Source organism: Lepidothrix coronata, unplaced genomic scaffold, assembly GCF_001604755.1.
Source record: "Lepidothrix coronata isolate B3197 unplaced genomic scaffold, Lepidothrix_coronata-1.0 Scaffold17, whole genome shotgun sequence".
NCBI lineage: Eukaryota > Metazoa > Chordata > Aves > Passeriformes > Pipridae > Lepidothrix > Lepidothrix coronata.
Genome location: NW_016690197.1, coordinates 2,332,700 through 2,359,824, shown reverse-complemented (window position 1 = coordinate 2,359,824; position 27,125 = coordinate 2,332,700). Strand labels below are relative to the sequence as shown.

The 27,125-nt window shown below is 36.7% G+C and overlaps 1 protein-coding gene and 1 long non-coding RNA gene across 3 annotated transcripts in view; both read left to right on the top strand.

Moving 5' to 3' along the window:
• NRG3 (neuregulin 3) overlaps window positions 1-27,125 on the top strand; it is a 384,996-nt gene that overhangs the window by 297,045 nt on the left and 60,826 nt on the right. For both annotated transcript variants that reach the window (XR_001873528.1, XM_017807194.1), the window contains exon 4: window positions 6,830-6,856. Coding sequence is in view for 1 of the 2 variants with exons in the window: in XM_017807194.1 (XP_017662683.1) it covers window positions 6,830-6,856 (27 nt within the window). In the remaining variant the exon portion in view is untranslated. The remainder of the gene's footprint in view (window positions 1-6,829; window positions 6,857-27,125) is intronic.
• LOC108493590 lies at window positions 13,213-14,703 on the top strand. The gene is made up of 3 exons (XR_001873529.1): window positions 13,213-14,364; window positions 14,483-14,533; window positions 14,618-14,703. It is a non-coding gene; the product is annotated as an uncharacterized LOC108493590 (long non-coding RNA).

Sequence of the window (27,125 nt, the reverse complement as noted above, 5' to 3'; positions counted from 1 at the left end):
ACTGTGCAAGCCTGGATTAGGCTTGAGAGGTTGGACCAGGATTTCATGCAGAGCAAGTCTTGGCTCTGCAGGAACCATTGTATTGGTGACACAAATGGATAGAAGAATATATTTCTCCATGGCCTAGTTCTCCCAGTGGTTCCTCATTGTGGCAGTGCTGAATTCACCCACTATGTAACTGAGACTGTGGGATAAACTTAGTCACTTATATCTGCCAGGGAAAAGAATTCAAAATCGTAGAAGTAGGTCATGTAGCTACCTTGGTGTTTTGTCTTTGTGTAGGGCTCAGCACTATCAGAAAACCTGGTATGTGACGTTGGACTTTTGGATGGCAATATAAAATAAGTGTGATGTATGGAGCCAAGAAAGGTGGGGCAGGGCAAGGGGAGGAAGAAACTTTACAGGAGATGGTAGGCTTCAGTAAGGAACAGGAACATAAAAGCAAAATGACAGGTTTTGCAATTACAATGCTAATACAGGGGTTTACTGATCTGTAAAAAATGCATAATATCAGAGAAATCTTGAATTTTTTTTTCTAGGAATATCTATCAGAATCATTGGTTGTAATAGTTTATGCTAATATCAGTAATCAAGTAACCAGACTATAATGTGCAATGTTTACTGCAGTCTCATTGTGCCAGGGGAGGTTGATCTCAGAGTGATCACACTGGTTTATCATTTTCAACATATATTTAGAGAACACTTCATAAATAACCTTGTCACCATGAGCTATGAGGTCTATGGAGCAGCTTCATTTACATTTGATGTAGTTACTAATATTCATAGAAACAGCATTACATTTTTGGGAAATAAAAAAGGAAAACATCTTCAAGTTGTCTGACTGGAGACAAAGTGTTCTGTGTGGACACACTGTTTACATGCTGATATTCTGGGATGAATTGAAATCTTTATACATGTTGAACACTTCTGTTGATTTATGAATGCTAAGTAAATAAGCAAAAATATATCTGTGTATAGCAGCAGCTAACAATTTACCTGCTCTCTCATCTCATTGCTGAAAACAATGGGTTATTCAGAGAAAAATAAAACGTTGTCTGACACCTGTTCCTGAACGTTTTGGCCTGGATCTAATACAATTCTTAAACACATTCTTCAGGTGTTTAGTAAGCTTAATAGGGTAATTGAAATAAACTCTTCATTTATTTGAAATTAGACATATTTGTTCTGCTGAATTTATAGCTGTAGTAGTAAAAACCTGTACTGATTTACAATATTGTGAATATCAGTAGAGATTGTTTCACGAGGCTAAGCTCTTTTCATTAATAATTAATATCCAACATAATGCCTCAAAGAGAAGTAACTTAGTCTGTTAGCTGCAGAGATGATAGTTTAAGGTCTTAAAAGTGATAGAAAAGAGGCAGGTTTAATCCTCTGAGTCTGCATGCTGCAGGTGAGGTAAATAGTGGAAATTTCCAACTTTCTTGAACCTGAAGATGGGAGCGTTGCTGTTATTTATTTGCAGAAGTTATAAACAGTCTTTCCACTTTTGTGATGAAAACCACATCCACAGGCTTTAATCACTCAAAGGGAAAGAAAATCAACAGTTTGTTCCATTATTCAGCACTGTGTATAATTTATATAACTAGAGGCTTTGCTGGATGTTTTTCAAATTTTCCTTTGTTATGGAATTGATGGGGGAGGGGCAGAATTCTGTCCTGAGGCTGTATTATAGTCCCTTCAGAGCCATACAAATACTCACAGCAAGCCTAGTTTTTTTCCCCCTGTGCATTTTTTTTCCCTTTAGAAAGAAACGAATAAAGCAATTAACCTTTACACATTGTCTTCAATATTTGTTCTCGCAGATTGAGGACTTTAATTTGGTTTAAAATAAAATTAATTGTATCTATACCGTTATTTACAGAATGCAAATCTTTTCTCATTGTTTACACTGAGAATATAGCAGACTGTAAAGTATTTCATAGATTTACAGTAATCTTTCTTTCCTTGTTATCATTTCTTTAACTGTGATTTATAATTTTGTCAAAGCCAGACCAAGTATCTTGTATGTATGATTTTCATTACTGTGTTTTGCCATATGTGGGGCAAATTAACAATCTATTCTGTATGCTTACTATTATACCAGTTAAGGTGTAGTGAACCATATTACCTATTCCAGAAAAATTTTTATCTGGAAAAATTTTAGTAGTCCTTTTTGTCAGAGAGGGTAAAAGGAGGCTCTAGGTACTAGCTGATTTGAGGTCATTCTCAGGATTTAGTTTGGTCCAATTTTAAAGGTCTGACAGAGGGAATTTTCTGTTATGTCTTTCAGAGAAGATACTTTGAAAAATCAGTAGTTGAACTATCTCGCTTTTATGTTTCTTATCCTCCTGAACAGCCGCAATCAGTTTTCCAACCTCCAAATGTTTTGAAGAGTACTTTTGTGTAAATTAATGACAGAAACAAATTACTAGAATTTCTCTAAAACAAACAGCAAAAAATCAAATTTTGTGTTCTTTAATAACTGAGATTTTTAAAATACATTAATACACGCTGTTGCTTTTTCTTTTTGATACTAAAAAATAAACCAAGCTCTGAGAACATTAGTAGTCACTTTTACAATGTAGAGAGAAAATGGGAGCAATTCCTACTAAATAGAGAAATCCCTTGTCCCATTACTCTATGTGATCACATGCAAAGTGAAGTACCAAAAAATAACAGACTTGAGGATTCAAAAAAATCTATATTTTCATATATATATATATTTTTTTTTGTAACCATTTATGGTTTTAACTTCATTAATATACAAATAGGCTGACAAGTGCATACTGTCAAACAATAAAACATAACGAATAAGAGAGCAGCAATTGGTATCTTTAGGTAGTATCCTAATCTAGCTGTCTTTGGAATTGGAGGTTTTTTCTTTATTTCTGACGAAGTTTTATTGGTCTAATACTTAGGAGTTAAACTCTGTCCTGTTCCTTCCAGACAGATAATCTGTTCAGAGTACTTGAGCTGTCCCAGGGTAGCTTGCAGCATATTACCATGTTGCATTTTGTGTTCAAGACAATAATCTACCAAGGACAATTTAACAAATCTTCCGAGTTTATTGGAAGCGATAAATTTCATTTGCAGAGGAAAATACTTTGCTGTTGCACTGATTTCCTAAAGCTGTTTTGATGCCAAAGTCAACTTGTCCTTAGAACAGATTAAAATGTCTGCAATGGTTTACAATGAGGACTTTCATGTCCAAGATTTTTGATCTATAAATCAGTTAGATTTACATGTTGAGTTTATATTTCTATTGATAGTGTTAATATGACTAAGAAAAAAGCTCCAGCAAACCACAATCCATACACAAGGCTGTATGTTTTTTTGTGAAGCATTAATAAATTAATCAATTAGTGACTGCAAATTAATCTTCTCATCCTTGTTATCGAGTATTCCCAGGTGTTTATGTATTTATAAAGTATAAATTGAAAGAGCTTTAATACAAGCAACTAGCAACAAATTTGCATAATGCAAGGACTGTAAGGCACAGTATTTGTCCCACATCAACAAGAAAATACAGAAATATTCATATAATAAAATATAAAAGTGAGTGATCTTCCTATCTGAAAAATATATTAGTTTCTAAGAACATAGCAATACCAAACAGAAAGAAGAAATCACAATAACAAAAATAAAATACTGTTGCATTATTTGGTTAATGACCCCGTCTTGTGGAGCAGCGCCCACGCTTCAGCACATTAATAGCTCTCATATACATTTATTTTAACTGAGTCCTTAAAGAAACTGGCATTTCTTGATGGTGAATTACTTAGCATTCCACTTGCTGTGTCCAGGGAAGTGCTCTGCAGGCAATTTGTCATTTTTGTATTATGGCTGTATATATATAGCAGTATAACAGTTCTTTGTCACACAACGGCATGCCAGGGTCGATACTTCACATTTTAGTGTTTGGTTCAGCCTCAGGTCACCACCACAGCTCACTTCCCCCCGTTGCCCTTGCTGTCTAATTCCAGGTGCCGTGCCTGTGTCTCACATGGACCTGCTGACAGAGTTTCTTGCTGTTGTTAAGAGGGGGAAACCCATCTGCAAAACTGGAGCTTGCAGAATCATTTATTTGCACCACAGAGGTGCAAGTGAGAGTGATCTCTGGACTGGGTCCTGCTCACCAAGGGGTGGCCTGATGATGATCATAACCAGTGCCAGCCTGTGCTACATCTGCAAGAGTTACAATTTCATTGTTTTCTATTCCCAAATAGCTGCTCACAGAGCTTGTTGAACTATGCTTAATGATTGGCAGCCTGGATATTTTATTGTAAAGATTTATCCCATTGGACATCCTTTCATCGTAATCTGGGTAAATCAGCTTTGCCAGCAATATATATTATGCTGGTTGCTGAAGTTGTTTTCCAAGCACATGAGATATATAAAATAAATAACCTGACATGTTCCCATCCTCTTCAGTTGAGCACATTTCCCAGGAAGGCTGCATATACCCTTAACTCTCAGTTATGTATGAGCCACTCAACTGTGAACTGAAACGCTTTTTTTCATCTTTTTAAAGGAATATTTTGTACACACTCTTTGAGGAAGTGGTTTTAACCATGTTGGTGAACTCAAAGCAGAGATTGCAGGCTGCAAATGGAAAACATGTAGAGAACATGTATACCCCAGTTAGGAAAGGAGGATTGTTTTTTCAGCTGTTCTGAATAGACTTAAAAAGATGATATTGCATGATCTCACTTCATGTGTCAATATCCTTAGTTCCTTGGAGACCAGATTATGGTGCTTTGATCTCTGTTATCATTTTTTAAGGTAAGCAGTTTTCAACTGCATTTTGATCTAATTTACAGAAGGATGCAAAGATGTGAATTGCACGTAGACAATATTTGCAGATTTCAAAGGTACAGAAAATTAGAGGGGAAAAAAACAAGCTACGAATCTCTCTGAATACAGTATGTTTAATGCACTTTTGATATATCTGATCTCATGTTCTTATAAAAATTACATTTCTGTGTCATACGTACTAGAGATGTTTGTACATGACATTTGCACATGAATGCAAGAACACAGATTAGAAGATTGCAATGTGGGATACATATATCTGTGATTTTTAATTCCATATTTAATACCAAATGGAAAGATTCGTGTGGGTGTCACCAAATTTGCATAATATGCCTTCCCTAACACCATGCTAATGAGGTATTTCTGCTATATAGCATCATTTTATGTTGTTTTCTTTTGAGATGCCTATTGTGTCTTCTGCATGAAAATAAATATGGGGTTTAGCAACTGTTATATAGGTTTGTATGCTAAATGAACTGAGCTGATGATTGATGCCTTCTCCTTGAAGGATTGAAATGTTATAAAAGGTGAACACTTCCAGCATTTTCAACAGAAACACAAATATTCCACAGTCTCATCACAGGTACCAGAGCTGGCAATAAAGTAAAATGTTTAACTGTTTGTTTATTTTAGAAAATCTTTTTATTTGCTGTGTAGTTCTTAGTTCTTAAGTGGACTTTTGAAAGTTGCAGTACATTAGTGAATGGGACCAAGTGTTTCACAAATCTCCCAATAGTACCTCTCAGCTCCAAGCACGAGCCAACATATCAGTCTTTGTTGTACCCACTCTGCTCTTTTCCTACTGCTTTCCTCTCCACACACATTGCGCTTGGAAACTTTGGCAAAATCATATATTAATCTGTGCTGTATTAAGGAAAAGAATAGTTAAAATATTTATCTTTTATTATATTTTGAAGAGAAATACTGCATTTTCATCAGGGGGAAAAACCTCAAACAAAACAAAGCAAAACAAACCTTCTTTGTTCTTTATAAAGCCAATTGTTACCTTTCAAGGAAAAGCAAAGTATTTCAAGTCTAGTGTGGGAGAGAACTGCATTTTGGTGCCTTTCTGAGTTTCTGACCTTCCACAGTCTGGACTTGAAGCTACTCCTCCTTTTACACTCAGTTCTGAGAAGTCAGTTAACACCTTTTCTGCAGTCCTGCCCCTGCAGGATGGAGAGTTTGTTATTATTTAATTGCATATCGACTTATACATACTTCCCAATGACTTAAAATTGAGTGACTGTTTTATGTAAATTTAAATCACCTTTGCTCTAAAACATCTGTCCATTAAAGACATATATCCTAATTCCTCATGTGAAAAAAGGGTCCTGAGATATTTAGACGTCCATGTGGTAATTCAGTCAATATTCCAAAAGTGTTTACATTTTTGCTTCAGTTCTAGATGTCTTGAAATAATTGCATCATACCTGTCCGATGGCTAAGTAGGGAACCTGGCTGCTCTTTCCTGAAGTCAGATTTTCTGTTGTACAGCAGTTAGCAGATCTGCAGTCACGTTGGGTGCAAGTGTGGCTGCTGTGCTATGATGAGAGCTGCAAAACTCAGTAAAAGCCTTCCATTCATCTCTTTAGGTTTTGATCTCTGTCAGAGAAAATGAAAGCAAGAACCTTGTCTAACTAACGGCAGTAGTTAGCATGTTGAGAGAGGAGTTTCAGGAGGATGAGAAAATGAAATCCCTTTAGGTGACTGGCTTGAGGCACTTAGTTGAATATAAAGTAAAGGCGTTCCTCTCCTTCCCCAAATACACTTCCCTTCTTGTGACAGTTGAGTGCCCTGAATTCTTGCCTTAGGATTGCCCTTCAAAGGGCAGGGCTGTGCCTTTCATTTGGACCAGTACCCAGCCAGCGGGCCCCTGACCCCACATTGCGTCTTGCAGCACTGCCACAGAAATACTGAATGATACCACTGATGATAAAGGTTATATTTGCATTTTAGTCTGTTTCTAACATTTCCGTCTCTTTTCTCTTTTTTCTTTTACATGCTTTCGTGGGTACAGCAGACCATTTAGGAATTGAATTCATGGGTAAGTTTTAATTTCTCTTCCTTTCGCTTCTCATATTTGTCTTGGTACCTGAAGAACCAAAGAACATGAAAGTTAATGGGAGGACTCCCATGACCTCCATCAGTGGGTTTTGGATTGGGCTCCTGTTATTTTTACCCATTACATTTGAAATAATATGAAAATTTAATTTTTCTCTTGTCCACTGCTATAGAGCTTAAAAACTTCATAATAATGTTTTAGTATTTCATTGGTATTTAATGAAACATAACGTAAACATTATGTGGCCATATCATGACAAATGAGAAATAATATTCCATATAAGATTTCAGGGTAGAGTTAATGCCTATTTTCATGTAAAGAAAAGTAAATTTTAAATTAGAATTTCTTATTATTTTTAAAGAATTTTGTGTTGATTACAATATTAAATTTAACTAGGTTTAATAAGAAACATTTCATCTCCATAATGAATCAATCTTATAGTAATAAGAAACATTTTCATCTCAAGTCAAAGAAAAGGAACAAAGATCCATAATTCAGTGAAATAAGTTAACTTGGTTAGGAAAAAGCTAAAGCAGGGGTGAATAATTGCTTCTTACAATTTTGGAAAGGAAAATATTAAGTTCTGTTGGCTGAGTTGCTGCTCTTTGATGTATTCGTAGCCTAATGAAATGATAGGCTTAACAGGTCACCACTTCATGTCTCAGCTGGTGATCTTCAGAGAGCACAGATAACTTCCTTGAGGAAGCTGAGATTCATCCTTAACACTTATTGGTCTGTTGCATCCTATGTATAAAAACAGCTTGGATAAACCATTAAATATGACTGAAAACACTATAATAAAAAGCTTGCAAATTCCTATTTTAGTAATTTAAAAAATACTTTTATTTTATTGTTTCTCTATATTAAGTTTTACTGAATTTCTTTTAGGTTTTAAAAACAAGAGTCTGATAGCCTATCCATGTTAAGTGGCAATATGGGGATTTTACTGACCAGTTAAGTATAAATTGTCAAGAAACCAATATGGTGATGAGTATTAACTGCATGGCTGGCTGCATTAACTAGAGGATAGCCAGCAGGTTGAGGGATTTTTTTCTTCTGCTTTTGGGCTTGTGTCATACCTAGAGCACTGTTTTCTCTAGAGAACTGGTTTTGTGATCTCCAGAAGTTTTATTTTTCACTTCATTTTATATGAAGCTTGAAAAGTGCTAGTGGAATTGATGCAGGTGTTTTCACAGACTTAGTGGACAAGCACAACTGGGAAATGGTTACTTTAAAGGCTCTGCATATATCCCAGCTTTCCTGCTAACTTAAATTGTGAGCAGCAGTCTTGAGGCATACAAGCTGAAGGACAAGCATATACATAAAAGAAACTGGATAAGGAATATAGATATATAGGATTCTTACAGTGAACCTTTCCATAAGAAGCAAAAAAGTGTTACCCAGGAGGCAAAGCTGAATTATTTTAACTTTATTTCAAGTCTTTTGGTTTCTTCTTTTTTCTTAAGACGTCTCTTTAAGGCTTGAACTAAAGCCAGTCCCTGAAGTCTTGGCTCAGAGTAGTCCTCTCATATGAGTAACTTTCAAATATTCTTAGTTAATATTGGAACAGATCCTGATGGTATAGAAGTTAATGGAATCTTTTGTCTCAAGCCTGAAAATATGATGAAAGCAGCCTAAAATGCAGCTTCAAGTTGTTTTCTGTGGGGTAGAAAAATAAAACTGCAGAATTGTATTCAAAAGTGAAATAAATGTTTGTGCTTCCTAAATCTTCCTCTATATGAAGATTTACTTTAGGAAGTGTGAGCATGTATGGAATCGTTACTGTACACGTGTGCAAAGTACAAATCCCCACCCTCTATATCATAGTACTGGTGACAATATACTCATCAAATTAGAGCCACTCATGCAAAGCCTCTTTGATGAGTTTACTTCTGTACTGTAGAAAAATAATGGCAATTAGTGCAAAGAGTGTTTTCCATTTACAAAAAATAACAATGTGTAGATGCTGCAGAGTTTAGCTTTGTTTGTACATGATTCAGGGAACCCTCTTTCTAATGTTTTCGTTGTATTTGTGGACTCAGTTCCCTTAGGAATTCCATTTCTATCATCATCTTCCAGAAATTTTGCTTGAAAACCATGTAAACCTGGATTGCCAAGGAAAGTTGAACTCCTACCACAATAGGCAAAGCTGAAATCTTACATAGGTAGGAACATCTGTCTATAGGGGTGCCCCAGGGGACAGATGAAATGTACACTAACTACACATCTAGTTTAGTGTACATTTGCCAAGGAAAGCAGAGAAGGGTAGTCATTCCGCTTTTTTTTGCTAGACGATAAAGGATCATTCAAGTGTACATACCTACCCAGTACTTTTACTGTCCTGTTAGGGATCTGTTTTCCATGAATTTGTGTATGCTTTTATGAACCTGTCTTCCCCCACAAGCTCCCATGGCAGCCCATTCCAGAGCTTAGTAGAGGCTGTATGCATTGGTTTTTCATTACCTGTTGAAATCTGCTTCCTACTAGATCCTTAGTCCTCACACACAGTACTTTGAGAACAAGAGTTATGTGTTCAGTTTATGTACCATGCTGACTTTTGTGTTAACTTCTCTCATGGTCTCACACCCCCTTCTCCACCTGGGTATTCTCAGGTTTATGTTCCATACAATATTCAATATTGTGCATTACAAAATTTGAACACCTGACGCTTTAATATTGCTGCTGATGTTGGTTTGCACTGTCTGCTTCTTTGTATGAATAGCAGAGATGAAGGCAGGCATATTAACGTGGCATATCTGTTTTAAATTGTTGCAAATGTAGCAATTAATGTACAGTTCTGATGTATTCATGTGCAGCTCCTCTTGAATTAAATGAAAGCCAAGTACGTGTTCAAGGGACACTATATCCTCAAAAATGTGGATTTAAGTATTGTGATCAGAGCGGTCAGGTTTTATGAAATTTCTGGTGATAAGGAAATGATTTATGCTTTCTAGTATCTCAAAGAAAAAAATAAAAAAAAGTCTTGTGTCTGATACTTATCAATTCCATTTCCATCTCTGATGCGATCTGCTGGAGAGACATTGTGCAAGGTCTTTTAATATGTCTGTGCTTTAGATTCTTGGTTACAGTAAATTTTGTCAGGCTTTCTGCATTTAGGTTCCTCGGCTCTCTGGGGAATTTCTTTCAGTAACACAGAAACTATTTCTTTCTCTCAAGAGAGTGAAGACCTCACTGTCTCCTTGCCTGTGCTCCCTGGTTCCTCGTAAGGGAGCACAGTGGTGAGTGGGAGAACATTGCACAGCTCACACAGGAGGGCAGTGCCCCTGGTCTGTGTTGGTGCACGTGTCTGCATGGTCCCTGGTGTCTCAACAATGGTGATGCGGGGGGGTTTATTTAAATTTCCAACACAGAACTAGATAAAAGTTACCTCAATGTTCCTACAAACTGGAAAGCTACTAATTGTATCAACAATTTCACGTCAGTGGAAAGCAGAGTGGCTCTTGGTAATGTTTATGTGAGCAAGAGAGATCGTATATCTTGAAAGAAACAGCTTTTATTCAATGAAAAAACTAAATGATGTATTGTTAGCATTAGATAGCATGGGGATATAAGTATGTACAGCTTACTATCATTTTTTGACCTAGGTGGTTTAACTGCCCTTCAGGGCTGAATGGTTTACTTTTCTGATGGAAAAATTTTTGAAGCCAAATATCTGATAGCAAACATGGTCACTTACTGCAACAGGTAGCAGCTGAAAGCTGAGTTGTGCCAACTGACCTCGTGCATGTTGTCCCAGCTGCAGAGTAAAATCATTGCCTGAGAGCAACCTTTGAACCTGAGAGTCATCTTTGGAAATAAGTGTTCTGAGCTGCAAGTCAGTACCTGGGACAAGGAGCTGTCTAAACTAATTTCTTACACTGCGAATGAGTAGAGTTAAGGCATGTTAAAGGATGACACATGACGGTGAATGAGTATTGGAATAACCTGCTACAACACATGAACAAGTATGACTGTGTCAGCAATTCCCCCACACCATCTAATCTGATTATCCAGAATCTTTATCTTTTATTCTGTGGCACTAATTTATGATGGATACAGTTGAAAGTAAAATGCTTCAATAAAGTGTAACAACCAGGTTGCTGCAGTTTTGATGGAAATACAGTCATAACATGAAGTAGTCTTCATCCTTGGGCTGCTTGGCAGTTAAACCACTAACAATGGTAAACAATTTTGATGCGATAACCTGAATCTCCCCATGTGGGAATTACAAAAATGATATAGTGGTTGCTATAGTTAGTCACTACTTTTAACTTCTTTGTACTTAGGCCTTATACAGAAAATTAATATTTTTCCTTAGAACTACTTATCTTTTCTCGAAAAAATCAGAAGAATCTTCACTGAAATCAATGGAGTATGAATGATACATAATACCTTGTAAGTGCTGAATCATTAAATAGCATTTAATTGAACAGAGCAATGAAGTAACTCAAGAATGGGATCCTACTAAAATTTATATATCTCCTTGCAAGGACTACAATGTGAAATGTATTCAGTTTTCTGTACTCTGACCAACTGTTACTACTGGAGAGGATGGTGCATGCTGTATTTTCACTGTGCTGATTCTCACTCCTTCCTCATTGTGATAATGTGTACCTAAGACTCTGGGAACACATGATCCAGTTAACCAAGTGGATTCCGTGACCTTGTGTCATGCACTGTGACAGATGCATTTTGATTTTTTTTCAAACTGCAAAAGTTGGTTTTGCTGATGGGCAGGATAAGCAGGATTGCAACAACCTTGTATTTTTCCTGTTTGCGAGAAATAAAATAAAATAAAGTGGTAAAGTTCCTGGGTTCCTGCACACTTCAAAAAATGTTGAGCTGGTGAGCTCTCCTCTGAAAATCAATGTCTTGTGCAGCAGCCAGATAATGAAAATAAATAACCAGGGTGTGCATGGATGGTCCTTGTCTTAGTTACCATTTAGCAGCTCTTTTCTCTTATGAAAACCTGTAATGGTCCAGTCCTCACTGGAAGGGAGGATGGGCGTTCAATTACGTGAGCAAAGAATGTATTTGTTGTAAAGGATATATTTTTAAAAAATAAAGTTCAGTTTTCCCTGTATTCCTTTTTAAAAATATAAAGCAGGCTGATCTTGTTCTAGTATATGGCACACTGAATATTTTTATGCTCTTGTTTGCACAAAGTCTATTACTAGATCACAGTCATCCCCCAGAATTATGAAAGCATATCTGTCTAATAATTATATTGTTATTGATCATAAATAATTTAAAATTAATCATAATCATTTAAACTATTTCATCTGCACTCCTTCAGTAAATTCGTGAAGAACAAAGAAGGGCTATTTTGATAGGCATTGATACTTGAAATGTTTACTGCTGTCATTGTCATTGCTCCTTGAATCCCTTTGTTCTTCATCCTGCCCCAAATTTTCATTACCTTCTTCTGATTTTATCTTTTCAAAATCATTAAAGGCTTTGCTCTTGGGACCTTTTCAAAATTCAGTAAAGGCTTTGCTCTTGGGACTTTGTCTTTCTGTTTGCTTTATGAAATACCTGTCCTTTTTAAGTATGCTGCAAAATAACAATAGTATCCTGAGGCATGAAATGGCTTGAGATCCTCAGCACTTTCCACTGGATTCTTTTAGCTGGGAAGACGAGTCATTTGTCATCTCTGGAGAAAAGAGACATGAGCACCAGAAGAGAGGTTTTATAGGAACAGCTGATGTCTGTGTGTTCTAAGAGTAACGGAGGAAGCAGAGGTTCCTCAGGGGCTGCAGAAAGCTCTGCCAGTGGTTGTACCTGTTTAGGAAAACATGCCTTTTAAATGAAAGTCAGTGTGCATTTGGTGAATAAGTTGCAGGCTGCCTCACATCTTGGCTCAGTTTGGGGCATATGGTTTAGTTGAGAGGGAGAGATTTTTACCTAAGTGTTTTGTGACCTAGCTCCCATCTTGGTGCAGGGCTACTGTCTTTACTTTTCTTGGTATATCATTTTTCCAATTTATCTTCATTTTCTGTACTGGCAATCAACTGGGTTGAATTAACTTGTGTTTTTTTTAAAAAGGCAAGACTAAGATTCACCATGTGGTTAACTTATGTGTGGTTAATTGCCTATAATGCTTTATCAAAATAGTAACTCTGTAAAGTGGGTGGATAAAATAATGTTAATATATGTAACTTTGGTGACTTTCCTCAGTGTTTGATTTCTGCTGCTCTCTCTAACTGAACTTTCTGATAATTTGTGATGGAACTTACAGAAATATTAAAAAAAAAAAAAATAAAAAAAAATTGATAACACAGTATACTGACAAATTTAGAAAGCCAGAGTTGGGTTTCTCTGTTTTCGTGGAGGCCAGGTTGGGAGGAGGCACTGGTTGCACTGAGGTATCAGTTCATAGAAGTGAGTATGCATCATCCATAATGCTACATATAACCATTAGTCTGTCTCTTCCAAGGTGAATGTGTGCTGAGTTTCGTTATGTGCTGATTGTGGGGTACTGGTAAGGTCAAACTGTTATCTATGGATTAGAAAAGAATTTGTGAAGCCTCAAAAATAGATGCTGTGTGTAAGCCTCCTGGTAAGTTTCTGTGTACCTCCTAGTGCCAGGTACAAGCCTCATCTGCATGATGATGCCAGCTTCAAGAACATTCATGCTGTCTTGGCGCCTCAGGGAGAAAGGATGTGTGCTTCAAGGCTGGGTTTCAACCGAGGACACAGCATCTCATCTGCATACAGAGGGGCTTTGCTGTCTTATATCTCTGTGTACACATATCATGGTGCATTCTGGTTTGAGATTAGGCTTGTGCCCTAGGCTCCTGCAGGGCTGGTGTATCTCAGAGGTAAACACTTTTTATCATGAAATACAGGTAATTGGATGGCTTCAACACTGAACAGACAGCTGTGTATTTAAATGTGACCTTATACCCAGTCAGTTCATAACCTGCATTTTGAATACGGTATTTAGGTAAATGTTTCACTGAGCTTGAGGAATTGTTAAAACCGACACTACAAGGGTATGCTAATGTAATTAGATGACTTGCAGTGTATTTGGCCTTGTTTGGGCTCAGTTGCAGTTCAACCAGATGCAAAAATCTGTAGACAGTAACTTGTATGCTACTGAAACAAGCCTAGCCGGACAAAGGTGAGGTCCACATGTCGAAGGTGGTGGTAGAGGCAGCTGCCAGAAGATTTGCCAGTGAGACTTCGTATTTCCAGTTGAGAGAGGACCTTGGAGGAGGCTTCAAAGCAATAAGTACAACTGGGACATGTCCATGAGAACTTGGCATCCATTGTTAGGCTGCTGGGGTGGGGTTTTTTTATTAGTAGGAGGTTGTTCACTGTGTGTTGAAGTTATATTGCTACAGGAGGAGAGGCTCCAAATGCCCAATCTGCGCCACATTTATGCAGCCGGAGTGAATCAGTGTTACTTTGTCCTTTTCCTACTTGAAGGTGCTGTGTAGATGTCAAGTCCCATTCAGTAAATGATGCAAGGATTTGGAAAGAAGAAGGTAAGTATCTCAATAAATGCTCCATGACAACAGTGTGCTTGTGATGTATATTACAATTGTATAGAAAAATCAATGTTTTTGACAGTGAACTAAATCTTTCTGTGTCCTCTATGCCTAGAACGGGTAGAGATGGTGCCCTGCCAGTAATTGCTGGAAGCGGAGGAGAAGGGTAAGCAGTGTGGAAAAATTGGCAATGCTCTCTGTAGAGCACTAAGTTATTTTTTCATGCGCTTCCTTTTCTTTTCTTTTGCAGGAGCGGTAGGATATTGGCACGTGGAGAAGTGCAGAGATAGTCCTACTCTGGCTGATTGTTTTTAATAAAGTTATTTTTATAGTAATAGAAAATTGTCTCATGGTCCCCTTTCCTGCATCAATTTATCCTCGTTTCGTACGTGTCTCTGCTGAAAAACGCTGTTTATCCAGTTGCCAAACGCAAGAGCCCAACAGTTTTCTGGGAAACGAGTGTGAGCGGCAGAAAAGAAGTGGGGGGAAACAAGTAGTGTTTATGAGCGTGGAGGTATTGTTTTTGTATGCTCAGTTCTTAACAACAGTTATGATAATCACAGAATCACAAACTGTTGCATGCAGATGACATCAAAAGATAACTTTTTTGTTAACCACTGCTGACTTTTCTTCTTTGAACGGTTAAATAAATCACCATGAGGTATTTTCATGTAGTATGAATTCAGAATTTTCAGACACCATTTGGACCATGTTTGTATAATTTACTCACTACAGTTACATTTGTTTCATCAGTCATCCAGTAATTCTCATATGAATTGATGTAATCTTTTTTTTTATTTTTATGATAAATTAATTATGTACTACTCCATGCCTGCATTAGCAAGTAAACTCTATTGTAATATAGTATTTCTCTATGGTTATTCTTTTACATCTCTTGGTAATTTTGCATTTAACATTCAAATTGAAAGGAAAATCAAAATGGAAATATAAAATAATAACCTGGTAATGGAGGAACATAAAATGGGACAGTGTTTAAGTTCTCATCAGAATTAACTGAAACAATTTAGGGTCCTTGCTGTTTGATAGCAAACTACAAAGTAACAGAGAAGAGCTAGACAAAATTAATTAGACCAAGCAGTTTATAGGAGATGAGAGTGAGAGAAAAGCAGTTTATTTGCAATTAAGAGTGTTAATACTTCTATTAGTAGTTTCACACACATTGCTGTTAATTGCTGGGATTGTAAGTTGTTTCTGTCATTGAAATGACGACCTTAGTCACCAGAAGTATGAGCTTTTAAGTAATGAAAAGAAGATGGAGTTAAACCTTCTGCAGAAGTTCCATGTGGCAGTGCCCTGCCTAGGCCTGGCCTCCATCGTGTGCGGTGGCCAGCAGCACTTGCAGCCGCCTTGCCAGGCCACTGTGCCATAAGGAGGGTAAAGCTCTTCAGTGCTGTAAAGACTTGAGTGTCTCAGTGCAAGCCAGGAACATTTAAAATTGATGCCTACAAAGACTTTGGGTGTTTTCAGAGTGTTAGTTGACTGTAAATTTTGAGAATTGAAGTGTTGAACTTAATAAGACTTGCTTTTGTCTTGCTCGTGATTTCTCACTGAAACACATGGAAATCAGTGGATATTACGATAATATTTCTGTTATTTCTAATGTAATTTACATAACCTGAAATTAGGACCAAGCACGTGACTAGATTCACGTATGAAATGAGCCTGTCCTTTTCCTGATTGGCTCCAAATCATCTGAATCTAAAAGAACAGGTAAATCTCTCAACAGTAGTTACACAACTGAGTCTGTATAAGTAATATTGTGCAATTGTGCAAAGCTAGGAATATCTTCCTTTCCTCGCTTGAACTTTCTTCTGCTTCCTACCTTTTCTCTTTTGTACCCTCTTGATTGTTTTCTTTTTTTCTATACCTCTGTGAACTTTCCTTTTCTGTTGGTTTCATAAATCTACTGATCAATGAACTTACTCTGTTTAAGTGTGTTGCTGTTTACAGGAGAAACTACAAATCAGTTGTATCACAACTGCTCTATTTAGCTTTAATAGGGAGTACAGCATGCACACGCTGAAGTTTATTCATTTGTAATCATGATGTTCCCTCCTCTACCCAGAAGTGATGCAGCATTTGAAAAATGGAAGTCACAATATACACTTAGTTGCTCAGCTCATAAAATAGGAATGCTCAGAAAATGAATACAGCAGTGTTAAATACAGTTAATCAACTCTGAAAAAAACAAAAATATGTTTTTATCACTATAATATGTATTTGCATGGGATATTAATGAAAAATACCAGATACTTTGTTGTCTGTATTTATTCTACACTGTGCTTATTACCCTCATTCAACTAATTTAAATTTGTTTTCAAGATAAGGACAATTTGCTCCTGAGGAGGGAAGTTTAGATGTCTTCTGTGCTGTATTTTTATTTGAGTCTGTAAAGTAGAGTCTGTGCACTGAATATAAGACCAGCTGGGCTGGAGATTTTGTACATCGCAGTGGATTGACAGGGTAGACCTGTAAAATTGTTGAGCTATAAATAGTTACATGGAGTGCATTGTTAGGATGTGTAACATAAAAAGATAAGACTTTATTAAATTCACATTAATAATCTGCCTCAGAATAGCACTGTGACTTCTGTCAATTTTTGCTGCATGAAATTTTTTTATGCTTCTGTACTTTAGGTATTGCGCTTAAGTCAAAAAGAAGAATATGGTCTTGGTTAAGTGTTTGTTAAATGAATGATGCAGAGAAAATCACCAAAACAATTACACATATTATTTCAGTAATTTTTTTTCCTTGTAAATCTCTCTAGTGTGCTTTTAAAATTTCTCTTGCCCATTGGAAAGTCTCTTTTCAAGGTAAGGTAGTACCAGGGCATTTCATTCTTTCAGTTAGTGACTCTTATCTTGAAATAAGATGGCTGATCATTGGTGGGAGAAGGTGAGTGAATCCTCTAAAAATCCTACAGAAACAAGTCAAGCCCTATTAAATTAATTTATTCCATAAAGTGACTTAGAAATGAACTGGAGAGAAAAAGTAGATGTAATTGTCCTAAGTTATGTTATTTCTTTGGACTTAAATAGGTATTCATGTGGGTTTTTTTTCCAAAAATTACTTATTTTAAGCTACATGTTCTAGTCAAGATTTTGTTCCAATAAAATTATTAAAAACTATTCAATAAAACCTCGGGAAAAATGTAGATATTCTATTACTTATTTTTTACTGAATAAAACTGGCAATTTGAGAGAACTACACTGGATGGTCAATATCTTACTTGTCAGTATTGGGTCAAAGTTTCTTATTTGACTCTGATGCAATTGGTGTGGATAGAGGACATCTGAAAAACAATTAAAATGTATGCCTTGGCGTCGATGCTGTTTAATTGAACTTTTATGGCAGGTGTTGTTCTGCACAAGGGGTGAGTAATGTAATGCCACTGTCTTGCTTTTTCAAGTGATTTGTAATTTTTCTATATCTTTTAATAGTTGGTAGTATTCATGTATCAGCTATTTTTATCATTTCATTGCCTCAATACCTTTATGGATTAGATTTAGCATCTGTAGGCCACGAATCAGTTTGGTGATCATCCTGTTCGGTCTGTTCATTCGTGTGCAGTGAAAATCTAACAGTCCTTGTGCAAAGAAAATTCAGAATCACCTATAAGTTTGCAGCTGTAACTCTTATTGTGACAAATGCCTTGTGAATTCAGTATCGAAATGTGCTTTTCAAATACCTTACTGCATGTCCAGCCTGGATTCCTGGATTCTGGTGGTTCTAGTTTGCCATCTCACCTGCGAAGCAAAAATGGGACATAGCCTTTTCTCCTTTTTGGTACTGTGAAGAATGCGATGGGAAAACAGTTCACTTTTTAAGAAGCCTATTCCCTGCCTACCTGCACCCCAAAATATGCTCCATTTCATTAATTCCTTTTTCAAGTTAATTTCTAGAGTTTCTTCTCTCAATACAGCATGTTAATAAAAATTCATGAAAATAGCAATACGTGATTCACTTGTCTGGGAATTATCTTCCCATAAATACTTCCCATGATGTAACGTTACTGTTTTCTCCTATTCTATACTCCTTATTCTTTATGGTGCCAAGGTGTGTACCATCAGTCATTTCATTATCCTTTTGTCATCTTTATTGCTTGCTGAGACTCTTTGATATCTTCATCTTATCCTTCTTTCTTTTGTTCTCAATGTTCTAAAAAATATTGATGCTCGTGTTGATAGCAGAGCTGTGCTGATAGACCTGCTTGCAAGGTGTTCTGCTGTTCAGAGGAGTCTGTCCCTCACTGTCATTACTCCTGTGTCACTGTTGTAGAGAACAGCTGTTTACCTGTTTACTTCCTTTAGGTGTTTTTCCTTTTCTATTTCATTGTTTAACACATCTCTGTTTGCAGCCATCTCTTACTCCCTGATTATTTTGGTATCACTATTCCTTCTGCTTTTGAAGCTATCTTTTTTTCCTTAAAAAAGTCTGTAATGTTAAATTTTCTGAATTATTCATAAGGCCATATATGAATACCTGCATCTATTATTCAGATCTTCTTATTTCTTTTATGCTAGAGCCTAAAACCTCTTTTATAATTCAGTAATAAATGAGAGCCTTCAGTTTGTTCAGAGTTCTTTTTGCTGACCTTATGTTTATCTCCAAGGTCTCAACTGTCTTTTAATTAATTGTGTGGAGCCCTGTAGTGCAAGGAGCTACAGACTTGTTAAAATAATTTAGAGTATCCTTCCCTCTTTGCTATCTCTCTCTTTATGCACTAGCCTACCTGTGCAATATGTTTGAAGTGGTTCTTGGTCTAGAATATAATATTTACTAGCTATTCTATATAATTTACTAGCATACAAATATTTTTCTCAAATTCTTAATCTTTTATCTGAGAATATTACTTGACAGTTATTTCCATTTTACCTTTAAAGAGGTGCTAATTTAATTACAAAAAGGTTTATTTTGCTTTAAGCCACTTGCTCCACGTTCTTTTTTATTTCTTTTTTATTTCTGTTCCCCATTGTCTGAAACTTCTGTCCTCTAGAGCAGTAGTTGGTGTGCCTGTGAGCTCCCCACTTACTTAAAAAATATTTCTAGAATGGATGTCATAACCACTGAAGGATTCAGAGTGGAATGTGAGGACCTGAAGGTCTCTGATGCTCAGAGCAGGGTCAGCTCAGGTGCCACCAGGCTGCTCAGCACTTTATCCAGTTTAATCTTTAAAAACCTGGGACTGCATGACTTCTCTAGGCAGCCTGTTCCAATGCTTGACTGTTCTAATGGGAAAAGGTTTTCTTTATATTGAGACAAAAGTCTCGATTTATTATCTGTCTAGAAATATATGTGCTTGTCTGGAGTAATATATTTTTCTGCCACTTGATGCTTTGTAATTCAGACAAATAGTTGCTTATTGATACTCAATTCTCTGCTTATTTACAATGTTGTGCTCTTGGTAGGTAAAAAAGAATTTAGTCTTAGTTTTGATAGTCCTATTTTTCTTGTCCTGTCCAACCTGTACTGCTCCTCATTTATTTATGTCATTTTACTACTAGAAAAAGTATGTGATATAATTCTAAAATAAAGCTCCTTCTGCGGCTTTGTAATTATCCAGAGCTACATTATAATATTTTATCAGCTTTATGCAAAAGAAAGTTCTAAAATTAATGGGCTGCAGTACATTGTTTTAGATTAGATCATCATAGCTGAAATGCTAGGAAATTAATCTCTTTTAGACGTCTTTGCTTATGTACTATAGGTTTATGATACCAAGAATTTTTCACCTGGTACCTGGTTTCACATTAAATTCTGTATTTGGGAAAAAATATGGAGGAATAAGTGGAAGCATTGAGATTTCTAATGGCCACAAAGATGTGCAAAGCATTTTAACAATCTTGACAGTCAGTGTACATAAATACAATATGTAATCTGCTGTGATTTCTGATATAAGGCCATTTCACAGAATTCAGTCATAGGAGTACTAGATACAGTAGGATTCACCATCAGTTTTTTCAGCTCTAAATTTAAAGATCTTTTGGGTCTAGCAAAAGAGAATTAGAAGCTATTTGATACAGCTTCAGCAGTGCAGTCTCCTCTTCAAAGGGCCGTTGAAGAAGAGTTACAAATTTCAGAGAATGCCATCAAAATAAGGCCTAGCTTTAAGTAAACAAAGTAAATACACTTTGTTAAGTACGTACTTTTATTAGTAAACATATACTTTTGCAATAGCCTGAATCAGGAGCATAAACATGAAAAGTGGATTACCAGTCAGGAGTGATTTATGCCTCAGTGTTGAAAATCTGTGAAGGGATTTTTTGATTGCTCTTATGCTGTTCCCCTTCTAACATTATCTGTATTTAGATTGCTTTAATTGCATGGTATATTCCAAATCTATGAACTTTATGAAGCTTTTAATAACTTTAAAAATAAATGCCTTTTTAGATAGCATTTTTAATATCTTACTGATCTTTGTGTTTTAGTGAATATTGGCATGGCAGATATGAGTGTAGTATTATTGAAACATTTTGTATTAAGAATGTTTTATGACATTGTTCTAGACTGAGATACATCTGTTCCGTGTTTATGGTGAATGGTGTCAATGAACAAGCAACTCAAGAAATCCAGGTGAAGTTAATGGCCTATTCTTTCTTTTCTGGTGTTTCACCTTATGAGTGACCAGCCAGTGTACCAAACCCAAAAGTAACCTTTTACATTTTTAATGATGACACTGTATATTAGGTTTGTTGGTTGCAGAATTTTTTTAAATTTGTCCTACAGTTTGTTAGAGGTATTTGATGGTAAAAAAAACCTCTGCTATTTTGGTCATACCTGACCTGTCCCACTTAGCTGCCAGTGACTCCATCCGAGTTAATGAAAAGGGGAGCTGGCAATGTAGCACTGATGAGAACAGAAACAGAGTTGCAAGAGGGTATCAGTTCACTGAAGGAATGATCACAAAACCCATATAAAGAATTTTGACCACAGTTTTGCTTTTTCAGCCAGGAAGGGATCTCTCTCTTTTTGAAGAATTTGATTCTGCTGTGTTCCTGAATATTAATGTGAGATTTCTCTTGTGCAGTATGATAAAATGTATGGTTGCAAACTGACTTGAAACTGTGTGTATAGTTGTGAACAAAAGTAATTTCAGATAACACGTGCTCTCATTTACGTGTTGACAGAATTGTATCTGAAATTAATATAAGTGATTAAAAAATATATGAAAACCATAGTTTTGTATCCCAGGTACCAAAATAGATGCTAACTTACTGTTCTAATAAGAATATTTTCCAAGAAGTAATGCAATTGTGATTTCTTTATGTAATCCGGCATTCACATCTTTCATTATTCCATCTGTCAAGGGAGATTGGTTTTACACTGGTGGGGGATTGAAAGATATAACTGACAAATGCTCCTATATCTTACGAAAATTTGTTAAGTGGCTAAATGTATAAATGCATTGCTGTATAAGATGAAACAAAGCTTAATTCCTGACAGAAGATCTCAGGGGAATCTGTTCTAAAATCAAAAGTTCCATGAGCAAAAATACAACTCAAGTAAAATTAAATAAAGTTGTAAATGGAAAATTGCTGAAGTCACAAATTTCTTTTGTCTGTGGAAATAGCTAAACCAGCTACCTAGTGTATGGATTCCTCTTTTATTTTCTGTAATCCTTTCTAGTTTTCTATTTTGATCTGGCTTCTATTTTTGCTAAAGCATGTACATACACACACTATATTGAAGTAATGCACAAACGCACACAAAAAAAAATCCCTTTACTGTCATTTTAATCTAACCTACTGATCTAATTCTGCGTCATGTGATGACGCATCTCATTTTGTCCAGGCACAATTAAAGCAATTTATGAAAGTACATGTTCCTTCCCTTAAGAATGCTGTTAATATGGATGATAATGTTGTGGATGCTCTGCTTGTTGTTTTTTTTCCTCTGAACGTAAAGCAAAAATAACCACTTCAGGTTGTCTACTGCTAGGAAATATTACAGAAGAAAATGGTTTCTTATTTTAAATTTAATCATTCTTGGTTAATAAGTTTGTTACTACTCTAAAAATCTGAAGTACCATGCTGATAAGAGGTTATGCAGTTCATTATTTTAATGTCACTGAATTAGAAGACCTCAGCTCCTGAGATGAACCAGAGTCCATTACTAGAGAAAGCAAAGTCTGTGGTGTAAGAACTGCTTTGGCAGCAGTGCTCACATTCCTCCACCTCCCTGAAGAGGCACAAGTGCTGTGCTGAGTAGCTGAGCTGCTCACCCCCTTCCCATGTGTGTCAGAATGTGTTCACCCAAGGGCAGGTACATGTGTGATTTTGATGGTCAGTTCAGCACTCACAGGCAGTGTTGCCAGCCTTTTTGTGAAACTGCTGGTTGGCACTTTTTGGCTCAGCACAACGTCTCCATAACTGCCTGGTAGGGAATATGCACCGACCTCTCCTTTATGATCATATATTCCCTGGTATTTGCCTCTTTGTCTTATGCAGGGATAAAGAAGCATTTGAAGCTGTGTCCAAAACCACAGAGGTACCTTTATAAAATAAGCAAATTCCTTTTATTTTTCACTCTTAGTGTTACACTCAGCGTTTTCAAGAGCATTTGCTACGAATACAGCGAAGAAATAATGTTCTCTTGTCCAAAATACTGTGTATGAAATGTCTGAGCCCTTCTCTTTGCTGCTGTGCCTTTTGGCACCTACTGCTAAATTGCAGCTTTTTAGGGAGGAGGCAAGTAGTGTCTGAAAAACATTCTTGTCTGCTGCATTACTTCCCAGTGTTGTTGGCTCAGCATGGAGCACAACGGATCAGGGTTGTAAAATGCTGTAATCCCTCCTGTTGACCCGTGTTTTTACTCCAAATCGATTAGGACAGAAGCTGATGCAGGCAGGAAAGGTAAAGTTAAAGAACAGAGGAAGGTCCAGTGCCTCTTCAGGAAAACAAGGTGAAACCCCTTCAGTTGTTGGTTAGGAGGCAGCGTGCTCAGCTGGAAAAGGCAGCAGTGATCCTGTGAAACACTGTGATTCTGTTGCTGTAGAGGAAAAGGGGTTTGTTTCCTGTTGTTACTATAAAAGCAAAGTCTGGGAATGATGGTTCCCATGGCAAAAGTGAAGCCAGGAGTTTTGCTGAGGAAAAAAAATGAGTGTGTGTTACAGCCAGCCTGCATCTGAGTCAGAAAATCAGCGTCGATCTGGGGAGAAACATCGATAAAATGTGTCTTAAGGTTTGGGAGAGAAGTGAAGGTTGTTTTAGAGCTGGTGGTGACCTATCGTGCAGTGAACTACTGCTGTACATTGCTGCTTTTGCAGATGTGAGACGTTATTTCTGGCTGTTCTGTACGTGAGGTGAGATGTCTGATTCTGAGAAGTTCATGGCTTTGTGCGCTACCTAACAAATGTATCATTGCAAAGCTTCACAGTGGGATTTAATTGATTTTGCTTTTCACACGATAGTATTTCTTGTGCATATTTTTATTGGCATTTCTGTTATTGAAAATGAACTCATTGGTTTTCTTTATTTAATTTCTGTGACATTATGCATTTTTTTAATTTAGATTTCCAATTTACCCTGACAAAACTCTTACATATCTCCTTGTACTACATTTTTAACAGTCTAAGTGTATACTCTTTATTGTTTTGGTGTTATTAATGGATAATTATGCTGAAAATCTACTAGAAAGATGTATGGTTTTTTAACATATAAGATTATTGTGTTTTGTAATTCAAAGCCTTAAGTCCAGTCCAATTTTAAGGGGAAATGAAAAATTAATCACTCCTCTCCATATCTTCCACAGTAAATAGCTGTTGTTCTGTACTTTTAGGTACCTGTCACTAACTTGCCTGCTTCAGCAACAGCAGATAATCAGGCACTGACCCCAAGCTACTTATCAAAGTAAATTTTCCAAGCTGATACTGATTCTAAGTTGTTTTACATATGGAAAGAATATAGTCTATAAGAAGCATAATACTGTAGAAGAAGAAGAATATAATAGAAGTGATATTAGGAAACCATTTATCTGCTTATCCATCACAGGTGACTCGTAAGGTAAAAGCAGGCTACATAACACACTAGAGCACAGGCTTAGAGCACTTGCAGCATGAAGGAATGAAGAGACATCTAAAGAAATAAATACATGAAAGAAGTTTGCATTTATTGTCTTAAGACTGAACGAATCTTGCTTCCAAGTGCCATAAACCTTCTCTGTACAGAGATGTGCATTTCCCCAGAAAGCACAGCTTTAATTTAATAGGAAGTTTTTGCTGTTGACACTGGGAGAAGGCTTGGTAAATATTCACTTCGACAGAGCTATGCTCACTTAGTCCCTTTGAGGACCTGTCTCTATTATTTTAATTAAAAGCAGCAGACAAAATCTAATCATGCAGAGCCTGCACCATACCAAACCCAGAGTCAAAATGAACTCTGTGCTTGGTGTAGAACTGAATTGAGCAATCATGTCATATAACCAGATCTTCTGCAGCAGGCTCTGAAAGGCAATGTCATGGGAAAAGCAAAAGGAGCAACTGCAGCATTAACTTTTCCTTATTATTGCCAGAGCCATGCCAGAAATGTTGTTAGGAAGCAACATCTAATTAAAACATTCTCAGCTTAACTTTGGGGTATTTCATAATCTCACCCTTGGCTTTGTCTTTTTATTAGCAAAAGGCTTAAGTGACTATGAAATATAATGAAAGGCCATGGGGAGGGCACACCACAAAGCTGCTAATCCATTGGAGACCTATGTGGGAAATGAACATTTTTCAGCAATGGTGCAGAGCTTTGAAGGTTATCAGGACCTTTTATCTTCTAGTCAGCTTTCTCTGAACTTGAAGCCCTATCTGTGTGAAGTACATCCCAGCAAATATCTACTAAGCTTGAGATGGAGAGACTAATGTATTGCTGCTTTTCCTCAAATGTTTTAAATCTGTATGACTTATTTGTTTTATGTAGTGTGTGGGAGCCAGAGTGAGAGTCCAGGACATTAATAGCACAATACAAGTGTGAGTTTATTGTGCAAATTGTTAGGTGTTATTCAGACAATGTGGGTTTGACAGTGCAAATGTCAAATAGAGATGTATATTTTCCTTAACCTCATAGTAAAATAAAAGATCAGGACTGATCCAGTAATAGTAGGAGTGTAGTATTTTCCTCTCAGTTTTGTTATTTTTACAGAAGAATCTGATCAACTTGGAACCAGAAGAGAACCTCGGTTCACTTTCATATTTTATTTCATATCTTTTATTCTTTTTATTCAGCATGGAGTAGTCTGAGTCATAACTAGGAACAAGGTGTCTGAGAAAATACTGGGTGACTTTGACATTCATACTCAGTCAGTCTACTTTTGTTTAGTCTTGCAAGCAGTAAGGAGAATAGTTTGCTTTGTGAAGGAAGAAGTAAACCTCAAGAGCATCTGAGAGGATTAAATTATATGAAGGGAAGTTATTAGGTAATTTTAAAAAAGGGTATTAGCAGAATTCAGAATTTCTGCTGATGAACAGATCTCCTTTGCTTTGGGTCTTGCCATTCCTAACCACACACTACCAGTGATCACTCTGGGAGCTGCCATGTCAGTGTTTAGACATGCCCATGTCAGGCACTTCAATACAGTTTTAAGTGACAGCAGTATTGGGCTGTCCCCAGACTCATTTACCGGTGAGTAATCATGTCGTGCAAAATCCGTTCCTGCCATGCTGCACCTGCGCTGCTGTGCTTGCCCATCAGTAGCAGCTAACACAGAAGCACAACTTAAATTAGCCACTTAGTTTAAACCAAAATGCAGCTGAAACATTCATTAGGCTCCTTGAAAAATCTCAGCTGCTTAGGCTGAGACCAGTTGCGGTTGGTTGGTTGGTTGGTTTTTTTCTTAATAGTTAAAAGTACTAACTCTGAAGCTTGACTGAAATTTTAGATCTTCTGAGAGGAGAGGTAAGCTGTTTACTTTACAATTTTTTTTTGAAAATAACAGTGTCCCAGCTTGGGGTAATAACTTAAATAAATATAACTTCTGACTTTTTTAACTCTTGTCACTTTGCCTTCCACAGAGCTTTAAATATTGTTGTGATCTTTATCAAACACATTATTCATAGAATTAATACAGATACCATTAGCCCAGGAGTACTGAAAAGTACCATAAACCAGAGAGTGTTGGTGGTTTTTTCACTTAGATGAGTCATTTCCCTGTATCAGAGGGGTTGCCATTGAGTTGAAGAGTTAACCCTGGCTGTGATTGGTGTTCACTATGTCCAGATTGCTCCTAACAACATAATTACCTTTTATGTGTGTTTTGTGTTTTCAGTCTCAAATCCTTGCTTCCTCTTTTGTATTACCACTCTTACACATAGTTAGCTCTTTGTGTGTGAAACATCTGAACTGGGTTGATTGGATGGCACTGCTTATGCTGCCAGAATGATGTCTTAATTGAACTTAACTGGATAATTTTAAGTACTGCTTAACTGAAATCCTCAGTATAAAGCAATCCTCCCTGAATCACAAACTGACTTCTTTTCTACTCATCAACTGAGCTCCTCCTAACTGTATTCAGATGTAGTAGCAGCATGATGATGGGAATCACTGGTAGGTCTAGTGGCATTTATTCCCAGGGTTGCTGTTTAGAGGAGTTCACTGTGTGCCGTTAAACTGTTCACCTACATGGAGAGTAAACTAAATCTTGGACTTGGCAGATACAGAAGTCTGTCGCAGGGGGAGATATTGAGGCAGACTGAGTTTTACTTCTGTGACAAGACAGTAGATGGGAGAGAAGTGGATGTGTAGCAGGATGGATTT